Source organism: Geotrypetes seraphini, chromosome 8, assembly GCF_902459505.1.
Source record: "Geotrypetes seraphini chromosome 8, aGeoSer1.1, whole genome shotgun sequence".
Lineage (NCBI taxonomy): Eukaryota > Metazoa > Chordata > Amphibia > Gymnophiona > Dermophiidae > Geotrypetes > Geotrypetes seraphini.
The window spans coordinates 189,674,394-189,693,535 of NC_047091.1; the positions used below are offsets into that span (position 1 = coordinate 189,674,394).

Below are 19,142 nucleotides of genomic sequence, written 5' to 3' on the forward strand. Positions count from 1 at the left end.
GATCATACAACCAGATCTCTGCACAGCCTTTGATCTAGTAGACCACGACATCCTCTTACAAACTCTAGATTCAATAGGAATTACAGGAAAAGTTCTAACATGGTTTAAAGGATTCCTACAATCCAGAACTTAGAGTCAAAACAAACAAAGAAAAATCAGAACCTTGGTCCAACCCATGTGGAGTGCCACTTGGGATCACCCCTGTCTCCCACACTTTTCAACCTATACATTGCCTCCCTAAGCTCCTACCTAGACAAACTAGGCATTACCTCCTACAGCTATGCAGATATCACCATACTCCTCCCCTTCGACCAATCTGAGCCCTCCATGATAGGCACAATACATGGAGCACTTGAAAAAATAGCAACATGGATGAAAGAACACAAACTAAAATTTAACCCAGACAAAACAAACTTCATCCTCCTTGAAAACTGCAAAACCCCAACCTTGACTAACATAGAAATAAACTCGATCTCATACCCCATCCACCCCATGCTAAAAATCCTCGGAGTGCTGATAGACAGAGGTTGTACCATGCAACCACAAATCAACAAAATTATAAAAACATCATTCGCCACTATGAGATACCTAAGATAAGTTAGAAAATTCTTTGACAGAAAAAATTCCAACTCGTGGTTCAATCACTAATCCTAGGCCTAATAGACTACTGCAACATACTATATCTCCCCTGCCCAGCAACAAAGATGAAACAACTTCAAACAAAAAAAACATAGCCCTAAGACTTATCTATTCATTGAAAAAATTCAACCACATCACAGAGGCATACCACAACTCACACTGGCTCCCAATACAAGCCAGAATACACTTCGAATTCCATTGCCTACTATTCAAAGCTATAAATGGAAACAGCCCTACCTACTGGAACAATCGACTAACTCATTCCACCTCAAATAGACACAGGAGAACCCACACAATATTCACACACCTGCCAACCAAAAATGTCAAAAAAAAAAAAAATATATGACAACCTACTGGCCACCAGAGCATCAAAACTGGACCGACAACTCACCAATCTGCTGACTTCGACCACAGACTACAAAACTTTCAAAAAAGAACAAAAACCCTACTCTTCAAAAAATACATAAAACCAATATAATACAACCAATAATGTTCCAAATTCCTCCTGCATTACCAATCTACTCCTTAGCAAATTAGAAAATGTGCAAACTATTCCTTAAATACTTCTTAATATGTACTTCTTAAGATCATAACAATTCTTATGTAATCTGCCTTGAACCACAAGGTAAAGGCAGAATAGAAATCACTAATGTAATGTAATATCTGCAAAGTCCACTGTTACTTTTTACACAAGGATTTTGTATCAAGTTTTCAAAATACTAAGAACCCTCAATAAAGATCACCCAAACTCAATTGTTACAGTAGTTATTGACTTATGGAAAAGCAAAGGTACTTACCTGTAGCAGATATTCTCCAATGACAGCAGGCCAATATTTTCATATGCAGGTGACATCCATGGAGCCTGGAGTGAAAAAGCTGCCTAGTGTCCTGTTAGCTTTAAGAATTTGAGGCAGTGCTCTGAAAGCACATGCACCGGTGCCTTCCTGCCAAATTTTTGAGTGTGAAACCAGCAGTACAGTGTTATAGTTAATTATAAATACAATTCCAAGGGAAGGAGGGAGGGTATGTGATAATATCAACCTACTGTCCTCAGAGAAAGCAGGTATTCTCCGAGGACAAACAGGCCAAATGATTCCCACATGTGAGAATCCCTAGTGCCACACTCCCTGAAAATAACGGTAGGATAATAGCGACTTGCAATAGCCCCCAAGAAGATCAATTAACCCAAAAGCATATATACACTGTAGTGAAGATGCAATCTGAAACAGAATAAAATGGGCCTAAGAGGGTGGAGTTGGATTCTAGACACCAAACAAATTCTGTTGGACTGTCTGACCAAACCAGCTGATTGAAATACTCTTCAATGGAAGCTAATCTCAAGTGGGCTACTGACACAGACATGGCTTTGACATTCTGTGCCTTGACTTAACCACTAGAGTCAGTCTAACTCATTGCCAGAGGATGTGTAACAGAAGTTAACATAGATGGATTTAAAAAAAGGTTTGGACAAGTTCCTGGAGGAAAGGTCCATAGTCTGATATTGAGACAGACATGGGAGAAGCCACTGCTTGCCCTGGAATCGGTAGCATGGAGCATTGTTACTGTTTGGGTTCCTGCCAGGTAATTGTGACCTGGATTGGCCACTGTGGAAATCCATTGGTGTGATCCAGTAGGGCAGACTAGATGGGCCATTTGGCCTTTATCTGCCATCATGCTTATATGTTTCTATATTCTTATGCAGTCTGCCAGCCAGTTAGAAAGCATGCATTTACCAATGGCAACTCCCATCTTGTTGGGATCAAATGAAATAAGCTGAATGGACTGTCTATAGGTCCACTCCAGGTAAGAGGGCAATGCTTGCTTGCAGTACAAGGAGTGCAGTGATCTGTAATCTGTCACAAAAATTGTCTGTAGTACCTGAAGATTGGACGGATTTATACCATCAGGACCAGACAATTTATCACTTTTTAACTTGTCAATTTGGCTCAGTACATCTAAATTCACCGAGATTTATTTCAGTTCCTCCGCATCATCACCCTTGAAAATCATTTCTGGTTCAGGTAGATCACTTACATCTTCTTCCGTAAAGACCGAAGCAAAGAAATCATTCAGTCTCTCCGCTATAGCCTTATCCTCCCCGAGTGCCGCTTTTGCTTCTTGATCATCCAACGGTCCAACAAATTCCCTCACAGGTTTTCTACTTCTGATGTACCTAAAAAAATTGTTATGAGTTTTTGTCTCTTTTGCAATTTTCTAGATGATAAAGAAGATGGAGAGGTTTGTGGCTTAGATGAAGTTGCCATAGTATCTGTGTTTTTTATTACCTTATGTCCAACATCTTCAATTTTATCTTGAAAAAGGCAGTCTCCCTTAAGAGGAACATTCAAAAAGTGTTCTTGAACCTACATTTCCAAATCAGAGACTCTAAGCCAGGCTAAATTGCACATTTCAATTGCAACCACAGATATTCGAGACATCAAATTCTTTTAGTTATATACTTTCTCATACTGAACAAGTTCTTAGATAATTGTCGAAACTGTTGTAGTTTGTCTGGAGGGAGGAATTCCTCAAATTGACAGTTGTTTAAGTATGGATCTAAAATAAATGTTGTGACAGGGAGAGTCCTGTCATGCTGGAAGAAACCCTGCAGTGCTCTAAAACTATTCCCAAACCTACTCCTAGAAGCAGGCAGGTTAGGGAAACTGCCCTGCAGAATTTATCTCCAGTGAAAGGCAACCTAAAAGGGACCCGATTATACTTGCCTAGTTCTAATGTAGGAAATGCTAAAAGCAAAGAACTATAAGGACCAGCATGGACCAGGCAGGTGATAGCAAAACCCACAAAGGGATTAGCTCCTGCAATCAGCTCTGTTGGGGGCAGGGTTAATGAGCAGGGAAGCTATCCAGGCTCATTAGCAAAGCACCAGAGAACCACAGGTGTTTTGAGGGGCAATCAGCTCATGCTAGGGAAAAGGGTGTGTTCTCTAGGCAGAGGGAGAGGCAGCCACAAGCTTACAGGATGCCTGAATCCTTGGACAGAAGCAGACCTGTGCTAGCCAGGATTCAGAAGACGGAAACCAGCATTCCCCACAGAAAGCAAGGAGTAAACCTCAGGACTGAAACTTCTAGTCATTCTGCTGAAGGTAATAGTGATTTTGATACAGAAATGCCAGAAGAAATGTTTACAAATGAAGTGGAAATGGAACCTGAGGAGTCATGCTGGGTTGAGAGCATGATTACAGAGTAAAGTTTGGGGAAAGTAAAAATGCTGTTTCTGATAAGGTGGTGTTGCCTCACAAGACTATGAATATCAGAAGAGTTAAGAAGTACTGCCTCTGATTGAATTAAGAATACCAGAAGGATCAGGAATTACTGCTTCTGATGTACCGTATTTTCACGCATATAACGCGCGCGTTATACACGATTTTGCAAACCGTGCATAACCTTGCACGTTATACGCGTGAGCGCACTATATAAAATTTTTTTTACATAGTTCCCACCCCGCCCGACTCATCATCCGGAAGGACCGCTCGCACCCCCACCGCTCGCACTCCCACCCCGATGGACCGCTCGCACTCCCACCCGAAGAACCGCTCGCACCCCCACAGCCTCCCCCCCTCCCCCATGGAGAAGCTGTCTACCTTGTTTCCGGATGCCAGTGAGCCCAGCTGCTTCCTCTGCCGGCGGTCCTGCCCCTTCTCTGAGCCCTGCTGCGCTGCTTCCTCTTCCGGCGGTCCCGCCCTTTCTCTGACATCAGAGAAAGGGCAGGACCGCCGGAAGAGGAAGCAGCTGGGCTCACTGGCATCCGGAAACAAGGTAGACAGCTTCTCCATGGGGGAGGGGGGGAGGCTGTGGGGGTGCGAGCGGTTCTTCGGGTGGGAGTGCGAACGGTCCATCGGGGTGGGAGTGTGAGCGGTGGGGGTGCGAGCGGTCCTTCCGGATGATGAATAGGGCGTCGGGGAGGGGCATCAGGCTTTCAGGATGGGGACAGGACTTCAAGGGGGGACAGGCAGACCTTCAAGGGGGGACAAGCAGACCTTCAAGGGGGGACAGGACTTCAAGGGGGGACAGGCAGAGGAGAGTCGGGGCAGTGAACGGAAAGTCGGGGCAGCCAGAGGAGAGTCGGGGCGGCATGCGCGGTATACCCGTGAGTGCGGTATATAAAAATTTCTTTACATAAATTTGTGTTTCCCGCGCGCTATACCCGTGTGCGCGTTTTACACGGGTGCGCGTTATCTACGTGAAAATATGGTAATTAAGGGTAACAGAAGAGTTAAGAATCACTGCTTCTGAATTTACATGATCACAGGAGAACTGTGGGGAACCTATCCAAGTAGTGCAAGCAGGTTCCAGGACTTGAAATTGAAAAGTTATTTTTGTGTTTTGCTTGAACTTTAGTAGTGAATAAAGCATGGTGGGCTAACAGGCTGTTTAGCCACCAATGAGAGTTTTTTTTGCTTGTATGTTTTTGGAATTGCACTACAATATAAAACCAGAAAATAAAGTCATCTTAAAATTCACACTAAACACCTGGACCTGTTTATTTTGATGCAGACATCCCTCTACCCCTCCATGCCTCATTCAACTGCTCGGCTGAGGTTTGGATGACCCAGGTCAGGGCTCAGGCTACTTCAGACCAGGTCTTACCCGGTCACAATGGATATGTAGAATTGGTAGTTCGTAATTCTACTGATGAGCATAGATGATTAGAAAATGTGTTTGCCAAGAGTCTAATGTCCTGGCTTCCCTGCCTGGAGGAGCAGAAGCATAAGATCGTGAGCTGCATGAAATGTTTGAGGGCAGATTCCACAACTAATGAATGATGTTGAAGTTGAGTTCTTTCAAATCCTGGACACACTTGAATTCTATAAATTGTGTCTATCTTTTTAGGAGCTACCTGGACTGACAGGGGTTTCTCCCAGTTCTTAAATAAAGTATCCTTCATGACCTTATGCAGAGGTACTTTAATTCATTCATTTGGTGGTGCTCCATGGTCAAGGAGGTCAAAAAGCTCAGATCAAGATTATTTCCATTTTGATGGAAAAAACCTGCCCCATCTGCCTTGCAAAGCGAGACTTACATCACTGAAGTGCAGGACAAGGATCAGAAGGTATACCTAGGTATACTGGCACATCCTCATCTGAATGGCTGGAGATATCCGAGAGACTCCTTGTAGTACTCGCTGCTAAGAGCATTAGGGAGTGTGCATCGAGAAGCGAGGTCAACTCTGATGCTAGACATCGAGCAGAGGTATATGACTTTGTGCTCGATCAATGCTTTGATGTATCCTTGGGCTGAGGCAGGCATAGAAGCTATTAACGCTTATGAAGACTGCATCTGCAAGTAGCCCCAAAAGCTCTTGTCCAAACATAGCCCAGATCTCCTCTATGAAGATGGTGCCAATAGCAGAAGAGACATCAGCATAGAAGCAGTCTGCTGTATTGGATGTCTGGGTGTGGGAGACCTCAATATTGAGATATGCCTATGAAGAGAAATCAGCTGGTTGGAAGGAAAGCAGTTCTCAGTGTGTTGATACTTACTATATGTCTAGGAAGTTGAAGCTTGGGAGGACACAGTGCTATGCCTAGAAGGAGAAGAATGTTTGTGCTTCTTAGCATTTAAGTGCTGTATCCCTCGATGCTCAAGGCACAGATGAATATGATGTACGGTCTTGCCTCTGTAAGGAGCCCAATGCCCAGGTTCTGAGTTCCATGCCATACGCGATGCAAATGCAGTACTGAAAAATTTCTCAAACTTAAGTTTTCAGGCTTTCAGTGCCCTATTTTGCATATGGAGACAGAGGTGACAGTAAATTTCATGATGTTCAGGACCCAGACACTGGATAAATCAATTATGTGGTCAGAGCCTGAAATGAGAACATTTCTTAAAACCACTCGTTATCCTCTTTGACAAGGTTGGGAAACTGGCTGATGCAAAGTCAAAAGTCAAAAGGCTCAATGGCTTGGGGAGGTCAAAGTAACTAGGATGCAAAAAGTGGTTGATGCTCCTGGGAGGAAAAAGGGGCTCAGAGTAGCTCACAGCCAAAAAATGAAAGTTACCAAAACTAAACCAAAGTTGGATGAAATACTGGAATACGAGAAAAACAATGCATTATGAAGAAAACAATTGTCTGTCATCCAGTTTGGGCATCCCCCACAAGTGCCACAATTTTAGTGGTTAAAGCCTAGGCCCCTGCCCCGCCCTCATGGCTATTCCACTGAACATAAAATATTTTACTGTAATTTCTTGCAAAATTCCTGAAGAAAGTAGGATTCTGTGGAACCCAGTTTGGGAATCACTGTTCTATGTTATGACAGAAATTGTAAAGTATGCATAAAACAAAAAACAACCCCCAAACAACCATATATTCAGCCCTGGTATCTGAATAGTGGTCAAAGATGAATATCTGGATAGCACGGTCATTGCTCTTGGGATAGCGACAATATTCAATCCACTATCTAGATATTGTCCAAAAAATTAGGACAGGATTTTTGCTGTCCTACCTCGATTCAGATAGTTATATGGTTAGCAGACTAAATAACTCTGGAGATCGCCCTCACACCACCCCATTGCAGTCTTAAGGATATTCAATGGCAGTATTTCTATGGTGCAACTGAATTAAAAGAAGAGCTACTCGAGTGCCTCCTTGACAAAACACCTGCAGCAAATCATATATTGTAAGTGCTACTGGTACTCACCATTCATTTGACTGTAGTGTTGGGGAGTCATTTTGGGCTATGTGATACAAGGCACTCATCGCATTCATGTTGAAAAGGGGGGGCTTCCGTTCCCCTGAAAGCAATTAAAGGTCAGTCAGAATCTTGAAGTGAGCAAGTTGTGAGTGCTTAAAAGGAAATCAGACAAGCAGAAAAGAGCATAAACAGGCCGTTGCTCCTAAATCAATAGCTCATTAGTGTCATCATGTCAAATAAACTAATCATTGATCTCTAGATCACTAATTCAAAGCAAGTTACTGATCACCTGACCTGAGCCACACTAGCTGCATGTGTGAAATTTTACTGCAGGCCAGACCAATCTAACAGGAAGTAGGCACAATGTATAGAATTCAAAAGTGTCCAGGATTTGAAAGAACTCAACTTCAACATTACTCATTAGCCCTCAAACATTTCATGCAGCTCACATAGGAAATAATATTCCTACTAAACAACCTCCCTTTGAAACAAACACATTCACCGGTCTTCATTGACAGATTGATAATATGTTACTCTACTTCTAGAACTCTATGCTCCACTGATCAAAATTTTTTATCTGCTCCATCAATGAGACATATTGTTTATCACACTACCTGGAAATCCATCTTCTCCATCATAGCACCATCCCTATGAAATAATCTGTCCATTCAGCTTAGACAGCAAGATTAAATCAAAACTTAAAACATTTTTATTTAAAGATACTTATAAAACTCTTAGGATTTTTAAAATACAGATCTATGATGCATCTTCTTCCCCGCTCCTTTTGTTTTTTCCTTTTTATCCCTATCTTTCCTATACAAAGATTGTATTTCCTTCCCTCTTTCCATTCTGTTTCCTGTATAAAGTTTTCCTTTTATGTAATTATGTCCATTTACTAGTTTTTAATACAGTCAAATCTCGGTTTGTAAGTAACCCGGTTAGCGAGTGTTTTGCAAGATGAGCAAAACATTCTCACAAACCTTGTCTCGCAAACTGAGTGTTGACTCGATTTGCGAGCACCCCCCCAAGAACCGGCATCGCTCCCCCCCTGCTCGAACCAGCACCCCCCATCCGAACAACTTGAAACTTACCCCCCCGTTTGGCACTGGCACGTAGCCCACAGGACATGCCGGTGCAGCTTGAAGAACTTCCTGCCTCTGCCGGGTCTTGAGCATGCATCTGCACATGCTCAAGGCCTTCTAATTCTCCCTCTCGCTGAGAATCTCAGAGATCTCTGAGAATCTCGTCGACAAGTACTTAATATTCTACTTTAAGTATCAGCCAGTCAATTCAAATGAGTGCAGGACATCATTTGGCGGGATGCTACAGTTGGAAGCATGTGATGCTACATCAATAGTAACAGCAATTAGGGAATTCTATAGGAAACATGAACTTGACCTGAATAAAATGGTTATGTTCACCTCTGATGGTGCCTCTTTTGTTGGGCAAAATAGATGGTGTTGCAGCACAGCTGAGAAAAGACATTCCATATTTAGTGCAGCAACATTGTGTTGCACATCGGGAAGATTTGGGACTTTCTGATTCATGGAAAGAAGTAAAATTGATGAAAGAAGTAGAAACTGTAATGAGAACTGTATATACTTTGTTCTGTCGGTCTTCTACTAAACGATGCAAATTTCAAGAAATAGCAGATGCATCTGAATGTGAATCAATTGCTTTCAGACCTCTGAATGAAGTGCGCTGGTTATCTAGACACTTTGCACTTAAAGCAATTATTCAAAATTATGATCTCCTGTTAAAATATTTTGAAGAAGACAAAGTACTGCTATAAGAAGCTGAAAGTGAACAATTTCATATTACACTTGAAGTTTTGAATGATGTCTTATCAGAACTGGCTTCCTTAACCATGGTTAACACCATTGGAAGCTTATCATCTTGCACAGGGTAAATTGGACAAACTTCGAATGCAATACTTAGGTGACAAGGTTAAGTGGAGTGATAAAGTCAACAGTCTTCTTGACAACAGGATGAGGTCTGGAGAAAAAGTTTCAGTGGCTACTAATTCCATATTAACCTTCATCAACATCCTATGTTTGCATCTGGGTAAAAGATTTCCTGAAAATGAAGTTGAGGAATGGTCTGCTTTTGACTATACAACAATTTCACAATGCCACTTTGACTTCGGAAATGGGCATATCAGATCTCTTTGTTTAAAGTATAAACAATTTCTTCCGGAGGAAAGTGTTATTATTCAGGAATACAATGACTTTAAATTCCTTGTTGCAGAAAAAATCAAAAGCAATCTGATAAACAGCTTTCCAGATATGACGAAATTTGCATTTCACAATGATCAATTTGCAGATTTAGCAAAATTGATGGACATTGATGCCACATTCTTAGCATCTAGTTCAGATTGTGAGCATGGTTTTAGTCTAATGAACAATTTGAAGACTAAACAAAGGAATTGTTTACATTTAGAGCAGTGGTTTCAAACTCGCAGCCCAGGGGCCACATGCGGCCCGCCAGGTACTATTTTGAGGCCCTCGGTATGTTTATCATAAATCACATAAAACAGTTTCTTGATCATATGTCTCTTTAGCTATAAATTACAATATTATTATTAAGACTTAGCCAAAGGGAAAGATTTATAAACTATAAAGAGTTTTACCTCATGCAAAATTGTCATTTCTTTAATACGACATTAACTATTTCTTCTGAGGCCCTCCAAAGTACCTACAAATACAAAATGTGGCCCTGCAAAGGGTTTGAGTTTGAGACCACTGATTTAGAGCATTTGGAAATGCTGATGCGTGTTAAGAGTCACCTTCAAGATGGAGGATCAACAGATCTTGACAGAATTTATTCATAAGCACATAAGCACATAAGCAATGCCTCTGCCGGGTCAGACCTGAGGTCCATCGTGCCCAGCAGTCCGCTCACGCGGCGGCCCAACAGGTCCAGAACCTGCGTAATAATCCTCTATCTATACCCCTCTATCCCCTTTTCCAACAGGAAATTGTCCAATCCTTTCTTAAACCCCAGTACCGTACTCTGCCCTATTACATCCTCTGGAAGCGCATTCCAGGTGTCCACCACCCGCTGAGTAAAGAAAAACTTCCTAGCATTTGTTTTGAATCTATCCCCTTCTAATTTTTCCGAATGCCCTCTTGTTCTCTTATGTTTTGAAAGTTTGAAGAATCTGTCTCTCTCCACTTTCTCCATGCCCTTCATGATCTTGTAGGTCTCTATCATGTCTCCTCTGAGTCTCCGCTTTTCCAGGGAGAAGAGCTCCAGCTTCTCCAATCTTTCAGTGTATGAAAGGTTTTCCATGCCCTTAATCATTCGTGTCGCTCTCCTCTGGACCCTCTCAAGTATTGCCATATCCTTCTTAAGATGCGGTGACCAATACTGAACACAGTACTCCAGGTGCGGGCGCACCATTGCCCGATACAACGGCAGGATGACTTCTTTCGTTCTGGTCGTAATACCATTTTTAATAATACCCAACATTCTGTTCGCCTTCTTCGCGGCTGCTGCGCATTGCGCCGTTGACTTCATTGTTGTATCCACCAGTACACCCAAATCTCTTTCAAGGTTACTTCCCTCTAATACTAATCCCCCCATTTGGTAGCTGAACATCGGGTTCTTTCTCCCTATATGCATGACCTTGCATTTCCCTACATTGAATTTCATCTGCCATTTATTTGCCCACTCCTCCAGTTTGCTTAGGTCTCTTTGTAGGGCCTCACACTCTTCTGTAGTTCTGACCCTTCTACAGAGTTTAGTGTCATCCGCAAATTTTATAACTTCACATTTCGTCCCCGTTTCCAGGTCATTAATAAATACATTGAACAGCAGTGGTCCAAGTACAGACCCCTGCGGAACTCCACTCGTGACCTTTCTCCATCCCGAGTAGTGACCCTTCACTCCAACCCTCTGTCTCCTGCCTGCCAACCAGTGTTTGACCCATCTGTGTACGTCCCCTTCCACCCCGTGGTTCCACAGCTTCCTAAGTAACCGCTCATGGGGTACCTTGTCAAAGGCCTTTTGGAAGTCAAGGTAGATGATGTCTACAGGTTCCCCTTTGTCCAAATGGCTGTTTACCCCCTCGAAGAAGTGCAGTAAGTTTGTTTGGCACGATCTTCCCTTGCAGAAGCCATGTTGGCTCGCTTTCATCAGCCCATTTTTTTCTATGTGCTCACAGATGCTGTCCTTTATCAGTGCTTCTACCATCTTGCCTGGAACCGATGTCAAACTTACCGGCCTATAGTTTCCCGGGTCTCCTCTTGACCCCTTTTTAAAGATAGGTGTAACATTTGCTATCTTCCAGTCCTCCGGTATCTCTCCAGTTTTCAAGGATAGGTTGCAAACTCGTTGGAGTATTTCCGCTATCTCATTTCTTAGTTCTTTTAGTACCCTAGGATGGATTCCGTCTGGGCCTGGTGATTTGTCGCTTTTCAATCTATCTATCTGTTGGAGGACATCCTCATGGCTCACCTCTATTGCCGACAGTTTTTCTTCTTGATCACCATGGAAGATCACGTCGGGTTCCGGTACATTGGATGTGTCCTCGCTTGTGAAGACTGACGAGAAGAATTTGTTTAACCTGTCAGCTACCTCTTTTTGCTCCTTTATCACTCCCTTTTTATCTCCATCATCCAACGGTCCTACTTCCTCCCTCGCCGGTTTCTTCCCCTTAACATATCTGAAGAATGATTTGAAGTTTTTTGCCTCCCTGGCTAGTCTCGCTTCGTATTCTCTTTTCGCTCTCCTAACCACTTGGTGACATTCTCTTTGGCTTTTCCTGTGTTCATCCCAGTTTTCCCCAGTCTGGTCCTTTTTCCATTTCCGGAATGATTTTTTTTTGTCTCCTATCGCTTTCTTCACCTCATTGTTTATCCATGCGGGGTCTTTTGTTCGGTTTTTTTTGCACCCTTTTCTAAATATGGGGATGTACATATGTTGTGCTTCTTGCACTGTGCCCTTGAATAGAGACCAGGCTTGCTCTACAGTTTCTGTTTTCCTTGAGCTGTTTCTAAGTTTTTTTTTTTCGGACTGGATAAATATGAAAGATCGCAGGGAAAAACTTTGAAAACTAAATTGCTGTTATTTTCTAAATTTTAAGTATAAAGTACAATGATACCTTATTTATAGGTAGCGCTCAATGAAATATTTCAATGAAACATAATTTATGTTCATTGAAATGAGACTTTATGTTACATAAAGTGTAACTAACATAAAGTATAACTAAAATTACATTGTGTTTTCGTTAATTCAGACTAAACTCAAAGACCTGACCATAAATGCCCATAACTGAACTTCGGGCCCTCTGGCAATCATTTTTATAGCGCATACAAATTTAGTTTTTCTTTAAAATGTGCACAGATGAAATTTTTTGCGCACACAGCCTATGAAAAATTAGAGGGAACATTGGTTAGAACTGTTGAGGAATGCAAAGAACTACAAAGGGACCTGAACAAACTGAGTGAGTGGGCAAATAAATGGCAGATGAGCTTCAATGTAGAGAAATGTAAAGTCTTGCACATAGGGAAAGGGAACCCGATGTATAACTATACGATGGGAGGGATGGTACTGGGGGAAGGCAACCTAGAAAAGGACTTGGGGGTTTTGGTGGATAAAACAATGAAGCCAGCGGTACAATGTGCAGCGGCCTCAAAGGCGAACAGAATGTTGGGCATTATCAAAAATGGTATCACTACCAGAACGAAGGAAGTTATCCTGCCACTATATCGGGCGATGATGCGCCCGCATCTGGAGTACTGCGTCCAATACTGGTCGCCGTACCTTAAGAAGGATATGGTGATGCTCGAGAGGGTCCAGAAAAAAGCAACAAGGATGATAAAAGGCATGGAAAACCTTTCATATGCTGAAAGGCTAGAGAAGCTAGGGCTCTTTTCCCTGGAAAAGCGGAGACTTATAGGGGACATGATAGAGACTTATAAAATCATGAAAGGCATAGAAAAGGTGGAGAGGGACAGATTCTTCAGACTAGCGGGGACAACAAAAACAAGAAGGCATTCAGAAAAATTGAAAGGAGACAGATTCAGAACAAATGCTAGGAAGTTCTTCTTCACTCAGTGGGTGGTGGACACCTGGAATGCGCTTCCAGAGGAGCTGGTAGGGCAGAGCACGATTTTGGGTTTCAAAATGGGATTAGATGATTTCATGAAGGAAAAGGGGATTGAAGGGTATAGTTAGAGGGTTACTATACAGAATATTAAATGATTAGGGAATAAAAGGTTTAGGTAAAGGATCACTTACAGGTCATGGACCTGGGGGGCCGCCGCGGGAGCGGACTGCTGGGCACGATGGACCCCTGGTCTAACCCGGCAGAGGCAATGTTTATGTTCTTATGTTAACTTGAAACATTACCTTGGGAGTGGTTGCTCTATTTACTACCACACTTGATCTATATAAGGGTTGGGCAACCATGATCCGAAGGCCACAACCCAGTCGGATTTTCAAGATTTCTACAAAAAGTAAGCATGCGACTGATCTGTATGTGGCGCTTCCGTTGTTTGCAAATAAATCTAATGCATATTCACTGTATAAATTTGGAAAACCCAACTGGGTTTTGGTCCTCAAGGCCTGTGGTTGTGCATTCCTGATCTAGGTAGTGGTCTCCTTGCCAGCAATACTCACTGCAGATCTAAACTAAACATCCAGATAATTTTCTTTGGCCTGCCCTCATGCCTCCCCTAATCTGTCTTATAAATACACAGATTTCTGATGGTTCTCAACAATTTGAAACAGGCTATTATCAAATCTGGAAGTGTTTTGAAAATGCATGGATAAGGGAATCAACTTCTATGCATGCTGAAAAATTGATGGAAGAGTATGCAAGTACAGTACTACTTACATATGAACTCTTCTATTATTCCATTAATTGAAATGATGCTCAAAGTGGCATACAGCATTAGTAAATTTAGGTACACTAAACCCTTGCTCCACAGAGGTTGCACTCCCTCCTGAAGGAGCTATGGTGAAACAAGTGGTCCTTGTTGAGGTTTGCTGACACTGTAAAAAGGATGAGAGCAGTACTGAAACTTCCGCAGCCTTCGATAAAGAAGTAGATAGGGGAAGTAGATTGATGGATTTTATGCTTTGATGAATATGAATTCATAAGAACGTAAGAATTTCCGCTGCTGGGTCAAACCTGTGGTCCATCGTGCCCAGCAGTCCACTCGCGCGGCAGTCCTTAGGTCAAAGACAAAGTCCCTGATACTAGCCATACCTGCACACATTCTGGTTCAGCAGGAACTTGTCTAACTTTGTCTTGAATCCATGGAGAGTGTTTTCCACCATAACAGCCTCCGGAAGAGCGTTCCAGTTTCCTACCACTCTCTGGGTGAAGAAGAACTTCCTTACGTTTGTACGGAATCTATCCCTTTTTAACTTCAGAGTGCCCTCTCGTTCTCTCTACCTTGGAGAGGGTGAACAACCTGTCTTTATCTACTAAGTCTATTCCCTTCATTATCTTGAATGTTTCGATCATGTCCCCTCTTTTCAAGGGAGAAGAGGCCCAGTTTCTCTAATCTCTCACTGTACGGCAACTCCTCCAGCCCCTTAACCATTTTAGTCGCTCTTCTCTGGAGCCTTTCGAGTAGTACTGTGTCGTTCTTCATGTATGGCGACCAGTGCTGAACGCAGTATTCCAGGTGAGGGGTACCATGGCCCGCTACAGCGGCATGATAACCTTCTCCGATCTGTTCATGATCCTCTTCTTAATCATTCCTAGCATTCTGTTCACCCTTTTCGCCGCCACCGCACATTGTGCGAATGACTTCATTGACTTGGCGACCAGTACTCCCAAGTCTCTTTCCTGGGGGGTCTCTCCAAGTACTGCTCCAGACATCCTGTATTCATGTATAAGATTTTTGTTACTGATATGCATCACCTTACACTTATCCACGTTAAAACTCATTTGCCATGTCGCGGCCCATTTCTCGAGTATGTTTATGTCACGTTGCAAGTCTTTGCAATCCTCCTGCATCTTCACCACTCTGAATAACTTCGTATCGTCTACAAATTTAATCACCTCACTCGTAGTAGCAATTTCCAGGTCATTTATAAATATGTTGAAGAGCATGGGTCCAAGTACCGAACTCTGCGGCACTCCACTCATGATGCTTTTCCAGTCAGAGTATTGTCTATTTACCCCCACACTCTCTATTTCCTATCCACCAGCCAGTTTTTAATCCACGTGAGTATTTCACCCTTGATTCCATGGCTTGCAATTTTTCAAAGTAGTCATTCATGCGGGACCTTGTCAAACACCTTCTGAAAATCCAGATATACAATGTCGACCGGGTCGCCCTTGTCTATCTGCCTGTTTACTCCCTTGAAGAAGTGCAGAAATTTCGTCAAGCATTATCTTCCATTGCTGAAGCCATGCTGGCTGGTCCTCATCAGATTATGTCTGTCAAGGTTATCAATGATGCAGTCCTTTATCAGCGCCTATACCATCTTTCCCGGTACCGAGGTCAGACTCACCGGTCTGTAGTTTCTCGGATCTCCCCTCGAACCTTTCTTGAAGATTGGCGTAACATTCGCCACTTTGCAGTCTTCCATAATCCTTCCTGATTTGATCGACAGATTGGCTATTAGTTGAAGCAGTTCAGCTATAGCCCCTTTTAGTTCCTTGATTACCCTGGGATGGATGCCATCTGGTCCTGGGGATTTATCGTTTTAAGCCTATCAATCTGCCTGCATACCTCTTCTGAACTGACCGTCAACCCTGTCAGTTTCCCATCTTTGTTTCCTGCGTATAGCCTGTTGGCTTCCGGTATGTTGTGTATATCCTCTTCAGTAAATACAAACGCATAAAATGTGTTCAATTTGTCGGCGATGGCTTTGTCCTCCTTTAGCACTCCCTTTATTCCATGGGCATCCAACGGCCCCACCGCTTCCTTCACAGCTCATTTCCCTTAATATAAAGTAATGTAATGTAATACATCGAAAGAACAGCTTGAGATTTTTTGCCTCCTTGGCTATTTTTTCCTCGGAGTCTCTTTTGGCCCCTCTTACCGCCTTATGACACCTGCTTTGATGTTATTTGTGATTTTTCCAGTTTTCATCCGTTTTTGACCTTTTCCATTCCTTAAACGAAGTCTTGTCTCTGATCGTTTCCTTCACTGCTAAAGCGAGCCATGCTGGTTCCTTGTTCTTTTTCCTCTTGGATCCCTTGTTGATACACGGTATATAGATTCAATTAAGAGATCACCAAGGTAAGTTTATTTCAATGTTTTCTGCACCTATTTGGTATTTTTCCTCTTTGGGACTCTCAAACATCTCTTACCTTATTGCTAAATTTAAACCAGAACATAGTAGATGAGGGGGTTTTAATAGCAGTTTTGTCTCCACAGTGTGACAGTGGTGGAGTTTGTTTATTGCCTTGTTATTTTCCTCTCTACATATCTTTTTGATTTATTTAAAATATTTATATCCTGCAAATTCAACAATGCTAAGTGGGTTCCAAAATTACATACATAATAAAAAAAAAAACCAAGACAAGACAGAAAAAATACAAAATCTATGAACAAGAGCTAAAGAAACTACATACAGAAGCAACAAATTTAAATCATCATAAAAAGGAGAAAAGAAAAAAAAAAAAGAAACTGATTTTTAAACCGATGATAACAGCCTCCTTATAGGATTGGCTGGCACTTGTAGGCTATACCCTGGAGCTTTGAGGTTTCTTTTTAATACAAAAGTTTTGGATAATGGTGGGCTGTGCACTGAGTTAGGGGATGAACAGTCACTTTATGTTTTTGTGTATCTGAAATAATGACTTGCCTAATATCAAAATAAACTTAGTGGAATTTGAATCTTGGTTTCTCCCAGTCCATTGCTCTAATCCAGGAGGGGCTGGAGTGGATCATGGATGCCTCTCATCTGATCCTTGGAGGCACCAGGTCATGGCCCATAAAGTCGGCGAGAAGGAAAAAGTTGCTCAGAACTGCTCTATTCCTGCTATTCTCAAAACTGTTTATATAGACAACTTTTCCTCATCATTATAATTTGATTTCCAGGTTTAATAGCATCATTGTTTACCTGTAATAAGCTGTAATAAGTTACCTTGGCAAGGCTCAGACTAAAAGATAAGAACTTTTACATTGGAAACTGGATTATTAACATAACAATTTTAATTTATATATCACATAAGCTTTTCGGTTCTAGGCGGTTTACAAAAGACACAAAACTGACCAAAGTCAGCAAGCTACAACATGACTTGGTAAAGGGATTAGCAGTAGAAATACAAATGTGGCTGGCAGTATATATTTACAAAGAGGTAGAAATGACTAATGACATGGAGCTGCCACATTATTTGGCAACAGCAATAAACAGTAAGGTTTATAGAGGTAGGCAGTTGAGATTTACAAAGGAGGTAGAGCTGATCAGTATCAGTGAGCTATGTCATATTTGGCAAGTGAGGTTAGCAGTTGAGGTAGCTTCCCAAAGTTATCTAAGAAGGGCTGCTAAATTTCAAGATGTGTTTTTAGGAGCTTTCTAAAGTGCATGTAGGAGGCAAATGCTTTGACCAGTTGGTTCAGTTCTGGGTCTTTGGAGGCAGCTTGTTATGATAGTATTCTGCTGATGAATCTTTTCTGAGTGCAGCCTTTAATTGAGGGGAAGGTGAAGAATGATTGATGAAGTGTGGATCAACCAGGTCTGGCAAATATGAATTGATTAGTAAGGTAGTTGGGTAAGCAGCTGAATTTGAAGAGCACTTGTCCCTCAATCAGCCAGTGCAGCTTTTGATAAAACAAAGTTATGTGGTCGAATTTTTTTAGGTTGAAGATTAGCCTGAAAGCAGTGTTTTGGATGGCATTTAATTTCTGGAAGTGTCTGCATAATCCCGCTAAGTATACAATGTAGCAGTAGTCTATGATGCTCAAGACTATGCCAGTTCAAAGTACAGTAGTACCTCGGTTTGCGAGTAACCCGGTTTGCGAGTGTTTTGCAACACGAGCAAAACACTCAGCAAACTTTTGACTCGCAAACCGAGCACTGCACCGATCAACGAGCACTTACAGGGGATTCCTCTTCCGTCTTCCGGCCAGCCTTCTACATCGGGTGCCTTCCGCAGGTTGGAGGACCTCTGTCTGAGCCTGCGCAGCCAGGTGCTGTCCCTCCTGTACGTTGCAATTGACGTGCACAGCGTCAATCATCGGCGTTGTGCGTGGCGTGCGGGTGGGGTGGCGCTCGGCTACGTGGGCTCGGGTGGGGGCTCTCCAGCATGCGAGGGGCATCTGACGTGGAGGGCTGGCTGGCAGATGGAGGAGGCATCCCTCTGAAGGCACTGCGAGGTTCTCCGGAGGCTGGCATTCCCCCTGAAGCGGAACTGTTGGATTCTTATTCCGATGACGGACGGAGAAGGCAGATGGAGGAGACAGTGCTGCAGCACTCGCCCCGACAGGTACAGACCCCGGATTCTGGAATGAATCGTCGGTATTGCCACTATTGTCTATGGGGAAGTTCGTTTTGATAAACGAGCATTTTGGATTACAAGCATGCTCCTGGAATGGATTATGCTCGTAATCCTAGATACCACTGTATTTCCTTATGGATCTAAGTTTCCATAGTGTGTTGAAGCCTTTGCATAAGAAGCCTTACTGGGTCAGACCAATGGTCCATCAAACCCAGTAGCCTGTTCTCACGGTGGCCAATCCAGATTACTAGTACCTGGCCAAAACCCACGGTGTAGCAATATTCCATGCTAACGATACAGGGCAAGCAGTGACTTCACCTGTGTCTTTCTCAATAACAGACTATGTGTTTTTCCTCCAGGAACTTGTCCAAACCTTTCTTAAAACCAGCTACATTATCCACTCTTACCACATCCTCTGGCAATGCGTTCCTGAGCTTA

General features: G+C 42.6%; 1 protein-coding gene across 6 annotated transcripts in view; it reads right to left on the bottom strand.

The window, feature by feature from the left end:
- Nucleotides 1-19,142, bottom strand: part of TAOK3 (TAO kinase 3) — a 236,064-nt gene that overhangs the window by 133,173 nt on the left and 83,749 nt on the right. For all 6 annotated transcript variants that reach the window (XM_033957286.1, XM_033957284.1, XM_033957283.1 and 3 more), the window contains one exon: nucleotides 7,298-7,391. In XM_033957286.1, the coding sequence (XP_033813177.1) occupies nucleotides 7,298-7,391 (94 nt within the window). The remainder of the gene's footprint in view (nucleotides 1-7,297; nucleotides 7,392-19,142) is intronic.